The sequence below is a fragment of the Salmo trutta genome, unplaced genomic scaffold (genome assembly GCF_901001165.1).
Source record: "Salmo trutta unplaced genomic scaffold, fSalTru1.1, whole genome shotgun sequence".
Classification (NCBI taxonomy): Eukaryota; Metazoa; Chordata; class Actinopteri; order Salmoniformes; family Salmonidae; genus Salmo; species Salmo trutta.
Genome location: NW_021822992.1, coordinates 4091404 through 4098903, shown reverse-complemented (window position 1 = coordinate 4098903; position 7500 = coordinate 4091404). Strand labels below are relative to the sequence as shown.

Here is a 7500-nt window from a genome sequence, read left to right as displayed (position 1 = left end):
GAATGTAACAACAGTATTATAGTGTATCTCTATAGAGGCAGTATGTAGCAACAGTATTATAGTGTGTCTCTATGGAGGCAGTATGTAACAACAGTATTATAGTGTATCTCTATGGAGGCAGAATGTAACAACAGTATTATAGTGTATCTCTATGGAGGCTGTATGTAACAGTATTATAGTGTATCTCTATGGAGGCTGTATGTAACAGTATTATAGTGTATCTCTATGGAGGCTGTATGTAACAGTATTATAGTGTATCTCTATGGAGGCTGTATGTAACAGTATTATAGTGTATCTCTATGGAGGCTGTATGTAACAGTATTATAGTGTATCTCTATGGAGGCTGTATGTAACAGTATTATAGTGCATCTCTATGGAGGCTGTATGTAACAGTATTATAGTGTATCTCTATGGAGGCAGTATGTAACAACAGTATTATAGTGTATCTCTATGGAGGCAGTATGTAACAACAGTATTATAGTGTATCTCTATGGAGGCAGTATGTAACAACAGTATTATAGTGTATCTCTATGGAGGCAGAATGTAACAACAGTATTATAGTGTATCTCTATAGAGGCAGTATGTAGCAACAGTATTATAGTGTGTCTCTATGGAGGCAGTATGTAACAACAGTATTATAGTGTATCTCTATGGAGGCAGAATGTAACAACAGTATTATAGTGTATCTCTATGGAGGCTGTATGTAACAGTATTATAGTGTATCTCTATGGAGGCTGTATGTAACAGTATTATAGTGTATCTCTATGGAGGCTGTATGTAACAGTATTATAGTGTATCTCTATGGAGGCTGTATGTAACAGTATTATAGTGTATCTCTATGGAGGCTGTATGTAACAGTATTATAGTGCATCTCTATGGAGGCTGTATGTAACAGTATTATAGTGTATCTCTATGGAGGCAGAATGTAACAACAGTATTATAGTGTATCTCTATGGAGGCAGAATGTAACAACAGTATTATAGTGTATCTCTATGGAGGCAGAATGTAACAACAGTATTATAGTGTATCTCTATGGAGGCAGAATGTAACAACAGTATTATAGTGTATCTCTATGGAGGCAGAATGTAACAACAGTATTATAGTGTATCTCTATGGAGGCAGAATGTAACAACAGTATTATAGTGTATCTCTATGGAGGCAGTATGTAACAACAGTATTATAGTGTATCTCTATGGAGGCAGTATGTAATACAACAGTATTATAGTGTATCTCTATGGAGGCAGTATGTAACAGCTCATACAATCAGCCTCTTGTATTTCCTTGCATCAAGACAAGCTGCAGTGTTTTAACATTGATAACCCTGTCATTTCTCTGTCGTTCTCAACACTTCCCTAAGGTCGTGTGTGTGTGTTGTAAAGCTGGCCTTTTGTTGTTCACACTATGTGGCTGTGGAGTGTGTACTGTGACTGGCTGTACACACAGGGCTTTATGCAGAACAGGACATGAACACAAAGGTAGGGTGCAGTGAGTCATGTCAGCGAGGCCAGCCCTTTCCTCTCTACGGTACAGCACACTCTGTCAACACTGACAACACTACTCTACCTGCTATTGAGGAGGAGAGGAGGGGGAGAGGAGAGGGAGAGGGGGAGAGGAGGAGGAGGAGGAGAGGGAGAGGGGGAGAGGGAGAGGAGAGGAGGGGGAGAGGAGGGGAGAGGGGGAGAGGAGGAGGGGGAGAGGAGGAGGAGGGGAGAGGGGAGGAGGAGAGGAGAGGGAGAGGGGGAGAGGGAGAGGAGAGGAAGAGGAGAGGAGGGGGAGAGGAGGAGGGGGGGGAGAGGAGGGAGAGGATGGGGAGAGGAAGAAGAGGAGAGGGAGATGAGGAAGAGGAGAGGAGAGGAGAGGAAGGGGAGAGGAGGAGGAGAGGAGAGGAGGAGGAGGAGAGGAGGAGGAGAGGAGGGGGAGAGGAGAGGAGGAGGAGAGGAGGGGGAGAGGAGAGGCGGGATGGGAGAGGATGAGAAACAGAACAGGGTCATGTTCATTAGTGCAAACCGTAGCAAAATGTTTTGCAACAGAAAGTGACAATGAGCGTTTCTTATTGGACAAGTTCAGGTTGTCCGTCCCTGTTTCAGTCCGTTTGTTCCGTTTTGGTGCCGAATGAATAGGACCCAGGTTTCCCATCCCAGGAGAGCCCGTGATGCATGTCTTTCTAGGACAACTTACGCTCCGCTACCCTGTTCTGTGTTACACACTGTGTCTATAACTAGGCGATTCTGGTGGGAGAGAGAGAGAGAGAGAGAGACAGAGAGAGCAGAGAGAGAGAGACAGAGAGAGCAGAGAGCAGAGAGAGCAGAGAGCAGAGAGAGCGAGAGAGAGAGAGAGAGACCTTGCTGTCGTTTCTATTTCCACACTACAGCAACAACACATCTGATTAGTCTGACTGGATTTACTGACCTCATGGCAGACTGGCTGGGGTTACAATATTCAAATCATATGTAGGAGAGGTGATTTGGAGTCACACTCTCCTGAGGAAAATCTCACCCCTCAGAAACAGACCGGGGTTCTGTTCCCACCGGTTACACGGACCGGGGTTCTTGTTGCAAATTTATAAAACATAAAAAACAGATACCTTATTTACATAAGTATTCAGACCCTTTGCTATGAGACTAAATTGAGCTCAGGTGCATCTTGTTTCCATTGATCATCCTTGAGATGTTTCTACAACTTGATTGTATTCCACCTGTGGTAAATTCAATTGATTAGACATGATTTGGAAAGGCAAACACCTGTCTATATAAGGTCCCACAGTTGACAGTGCATGTCAGAGCAAAAACCAAGCCATGAGGTCAAAGGAATTGTCCGTAGATCTCCGAGACAGGATTGTGTCGAGGCACAGATCTGGGGAAGGGAACCAAAACATTTCTGCAGCATTGAAGGTCCCCAAGAACACAGTGGCCTCCATCATTCTTAAATGGAAGAAGTTTGGAACCACCAAGACTCTTCCTAGAGCTGGCCGCCCGGCCAAACTGAGCAATCGGGGGAGAAGGGCCTTGGTCAGGGAGGTGACCAAGAACCCGATGGGTACTCTAACAGAGCTCCAGAGATCCTCTGTGGAGATGGGAGAACCTTCCAGAAGGACAACCATCTCTGCAGCACTCCACCAATCAGGCCTTTATGGTAGAGTGGCCAGACGGAAGCCACTCCTCAGTAAAAGGCACATGACAGCCCGCTTGGAGTTTGCCAAAAGGCACCTAAAGGACTTTCAGACCATGAGAAACAAGATTCTCTGGTTTGATGAAACCAAGATTGAACTCTGGCCTGAATGCCAAGCGTCACATCTGGAGGAAACCTGGCACCATCCCTATGGTGAAGCATGGTGGTGGCAGCATCAGAGCCCGGACTTGAACCCGATCTAACATCTCTGGAGAGACCTGAAAATAGCTGTGTAGCGACGCTCCCCATCCAACCTGACAGAGCTTGAGAGGATCTGCAGAGAAGAATGTGTGCCAAGCTTGTAGCGTCACACCCAAGAAGACTCGAGGCTGTAATCGCTGCCAAAGGTGCTTCAACAAAGTACTGAGTAAAGGGTCTGAATACTTATGTAAATGTTATATTTTATTTTGTCTTATTATTTGTATAAAAAGAAAATTAAAACCTGTTTTTGCTTTGTCCTTATGGGGTATTGTGATGTCATTATGGGGTATTGTGATGTCATTATGGGGTATTGTGATGTCATTATGGGGTATTGTGATGTCATTATGGGGTATTGTGATGTCATTATGGGGTATTGTGATGTCATTATGGGGTATTGTGATGTCATTATGGGGCATTGTGATGTCATTATGGGGTATTGTGATGTCATTATGGGGTATTGTGATGTCCTTATGGGGTATTGTGATGTCCTTATGGGGTATTGTGTGCAGATTGAAGAGGGGAACAAGTTAATCCATTTTAGAATAAGGCTGTAACGTAACAAAATGTGGAATAAGTCAAGGTGTTTGAATACTTTCAGAACGCCACTGTACATGTTAGGATGAAGTCGACACGGACAGGTCCATACCTGTTGGTATAGACGGGACATTCCTCTGGCTTCAGCTTAAGGCATTCACTGTACGTCCTCACAGCCTCCTGGAACTGGCCTTTCTTCACAAACTCATTTCCTTCTTGTTTCAGTGAATTGAAACATACTTCTGCTTTTTGAGCTGCAAGGCAAAGCAAGAAACGGTGTTGGTTGAGTAAATGTGTGACATCATACTGAGTAATTTGACAAAAATGTTTTTATTATTTTGTAAGAATCGTATTTCACCCAAAATAAGTGATTGTGGTAATTTTGTCCTTAAAATCCAGGGTAAAAATAGATCAAATCAGCAGTCATTCATGTGATAATGGACAGCTAATCAATTAGACCACTGGGGTGTTCTGGGAAAAAGCTGCCGCCAGCTCCGTTCTTCCATTAATCACAGTTAAAACATAAATTATGGTTGGCTGCAGCACAGCCCTGAGGCTGGGACTGGGGCTGGGGGTGGGGCTGGGACTGGGACTGGGGCTGGGACTGGGTCTGGGGCTGGGTCTGGGGCTGGGGGTGGGGCTGGGACTGGGACTGGGACTGGGTCTGGGGCTGGGGTGGGGCTGGGACTGGGGACTAGGTCTGGAGTATAGGCCTAGGGTATAGGGCTATAGGGCTGGGGTATAGGGCTATAGGGCTATAGGGCTGGGGTATAGGGCTATAGGGCTGGGGTATAGGGCTATAGGGCTGGGGTATAGGGCTATAGGGCTGGGGTATAGGGCTATAGGGCTGGGGTATAGGGCTATAGGGCTGGGGTATAGGGCTATAGGGCTGGGGTATAGGGCTATAGGGCTGGGGTATAGGGCTATAGGGCTGGGGTATAGGGCTATAGGGCTGGGGTATAGGGCTGGGGTATAGGGCTATAGGGCTGGGGTATAGGGCTATAGGGCTGGGGTATAGGGCTATAGGGCTGGGGTATAGGGCTATAGGGCTGGGGTATAGGGCTATAGGGCTGGGGTATAGGGCTATAGGGCTGGGGTATAGGGCTATAGGGCTGGGGTATAGGGCTGGGGTATAGGGCTATAGGGCTGGGGTATAGGGCTATAGGGCTGGGGTATAGGGCTATAGGGCTGGGGTATAGGGCTAGGGAGACAGTAGAGACAGTCTGTCTCCTCTCTCTGTCCTCCTCCAGTCCTACAGCAGACTATAAGACCTTTGAAGGTTCCAGCTCACAGCAGAAAGAGGATGAAGAATGATGATGATGATGATGCTTGCTGCACAGAAAATGTCCCTCTATTCCCTACTGCACTGCGTTTAACCATGGGCTCTGGCCAAAGGTAGTGCACTATAAAGGGAATAGGGTGCTATGGGCTCTGGCCAAAGGTAGTGCACTATAAAGGGAATAGGGTGCTATGGGCTCTGGCCAAAGGTAGTGCACTATAAAGGGAATAGGGTGCTATGGGCTCTGGCCAAAGGTAGTGCACTATAAAGGGAATAGGGTGCTATGGGCTCTGGCCAAAGGTAGTGCACTATAAAGGGAATAGGGTGCTATGGGCTCTGGCCAAAGGTAGTGCACTATAAAGGGAATAGGGTGCTATGGGCTCTGGCCAAAGGTAGTGCACTATAAAGGGAATAGGGTGCTATGGGCTCTGGCCAGAATGAGTGAACAACATAGGGAGCAGGGGGTCATTGTGGACTCATGCTGTGAGTCAGGCTGAATGTAGTCTCTCGTGACAGAGGAAACGGCTGGTCAGCGGAACACAGGTTAGCTTCTGGGTGACGACACTCTTAGAAAAATAGGTGCTCTCCAGAACCTAAAAGAGTTATTCAGCGGTCCCCGTAGGAGAACCCTTTGAAGAACCCTTTTTGGTTCCAGGTAGAACCCTTTTTGGTTCCAGGTAGAACACTTTTTGGTTCCAGGTAGAACACTTTTGGTTCCAGGTAGAACACTTTTGGTTCCAGGTAGAACACTTTTGGTTCCAGGTAGAACCCTTTTTGGTTCCAGGTAGAACCCTTTTTGGTTCCAGGTAGAACCCTTTTTGGTTCCAGGTAGAACACTTTTTGGTTCCAGGTAGAACACTTTTGGTTCCAGGTAGAACACTTTTGGTTCCAGGTAGAACACTTCTGGTTCCAGGTAGTACCCTATTGGGTTCCATGTAGAACCCTTTTTCCCCAGAGAGTTCTACGTGGAACCCAACAGAGTTCTTTCCTGGAACCAAAAAAAGGGTTCTCCCCCCCCCCACTACCTGCGTGGTGATTGGCCTTCTCTGCTCTGGCCTGTAGGACCTCAGCGCTGGGCGGTTCCTCCCTGCGGTGCTGCTGAGCTGACAGCGGGACCAGAGGGATCTCAGGTAGTTTCTCTCTCCACTGCTCTCCATCCTGCTCTATCAGTAACCTCGTGATCCTGGAGGAACCAGGAGACACACACACACACACACACACACACACACAGCGTGTTATCCTCCCAGCTGTCCTGCTGTTATGTAAGCAGCAGGACAGTGTATAAATAGCATGGCGCTGCAGTAGCTGGAGGACTGCAGGTAATTCACAGTGTATAAATAGCATGGCGCTGCAGTAGCTGGAGGACTGCAGGTAATTCACAGTGTATAAATAGCATGGCGCTGCAGTAGCTGGAGGACTGCAGGTAATTCACAGTGTATAAATAGCATGGCGCTGCAGTAGCTGGAGGACTGCAGGTAATTCACAGTGTATAAATAGCATGGCGCTGCAGTAGCTGGAGGACTGCAGGTAATTCACAGTGTATAAATAGCATGGCGCTGCAGTAGCTGGAGGACAGCAGGTAATTCACAGTGTATAAATAGCATGGCGCTGCAGTAGCTGGAGGACAGCAGGTAATTCACAGTGTATAAATAGCATGGCGCTGCAGTAGCTGGAGGACTGCAGGTAATTCACAGTGTATAAATAGCATGGCGCTGCAGTAGCTGGAGGACTGCAGGTAATTCACAGTGTATAAATAGCATGGCGCTGCAGTAGCTGGAGGACTGCAGGTAATTCACAGTGTATAAATAGCATGGCGCTGCAGTAGCTGGAGGACAGCAGGTAATTCACAGTGTATAAATAGCATGGCGCTGCAGTAGCTGGAGGACTGCAGGTAATTCACAGTGTATAAATAGCATGGCGCTGCAGTAGCTGGAGGACAGCAGGTAATTCACAGTGTATAAATAGCATGGCGCTGCAGTAGCTGGAGGACTGCAGGTAATTCACAGTGTATAAATAGCATGGCGCTGCAGTAGCTGGAGGACAGCAGGTAATTCACAGTGTATAAATAGCATGGCGCTGCAGTAGCTGGAGGACAGCAGGTAATTCACAGTGTATAAATAGCATGGCGCTGCAGTAGCTGGAGGACTGGAGGACTGCAGGTAATTCACAGTGTATAAATAGCATGGCGCTGCAGTAGCTGGAGGACTGCAAGTAATTCACAGTGTATAAATAGCATGGCGCTGCAGTAGCTGGAGGACTGCAAGTAATTCACAGTGTATAAATAGCATGGCGCTGCAGTAGCTGGAGGACAGCAGGTA

At 47.0% G+C, this 7500-nt stretch overlaps 1 protein-coding gene across 1 annotated transcript in view; it reads right to left on the bottom strand.

The window, feature by feature from the left end:
• LOC115187955 (sperm-associated antigen 1) overlaps positions 1 to 7500 on the bottom strand; it is a 53129-nt gene that overhangs the window by 9388 nt on the left and 36241 nt on the right. The window contains exons 14-15 of the mRNA XM_029747045.1: positions 6208 to 6365; positions 4016 to 4157 (exon numbers count right to left, since the gene is read on the bottom strand). Coding sequence (XP_029602905.1) covers positions 4016 to 4157; positions 6208 to 6365 — 300 coding nt within the window. The remainder of the gene's footprint in view (positions 1 to 4015; positions 4158 to 6207; positions 6366 to 7500) is intronic.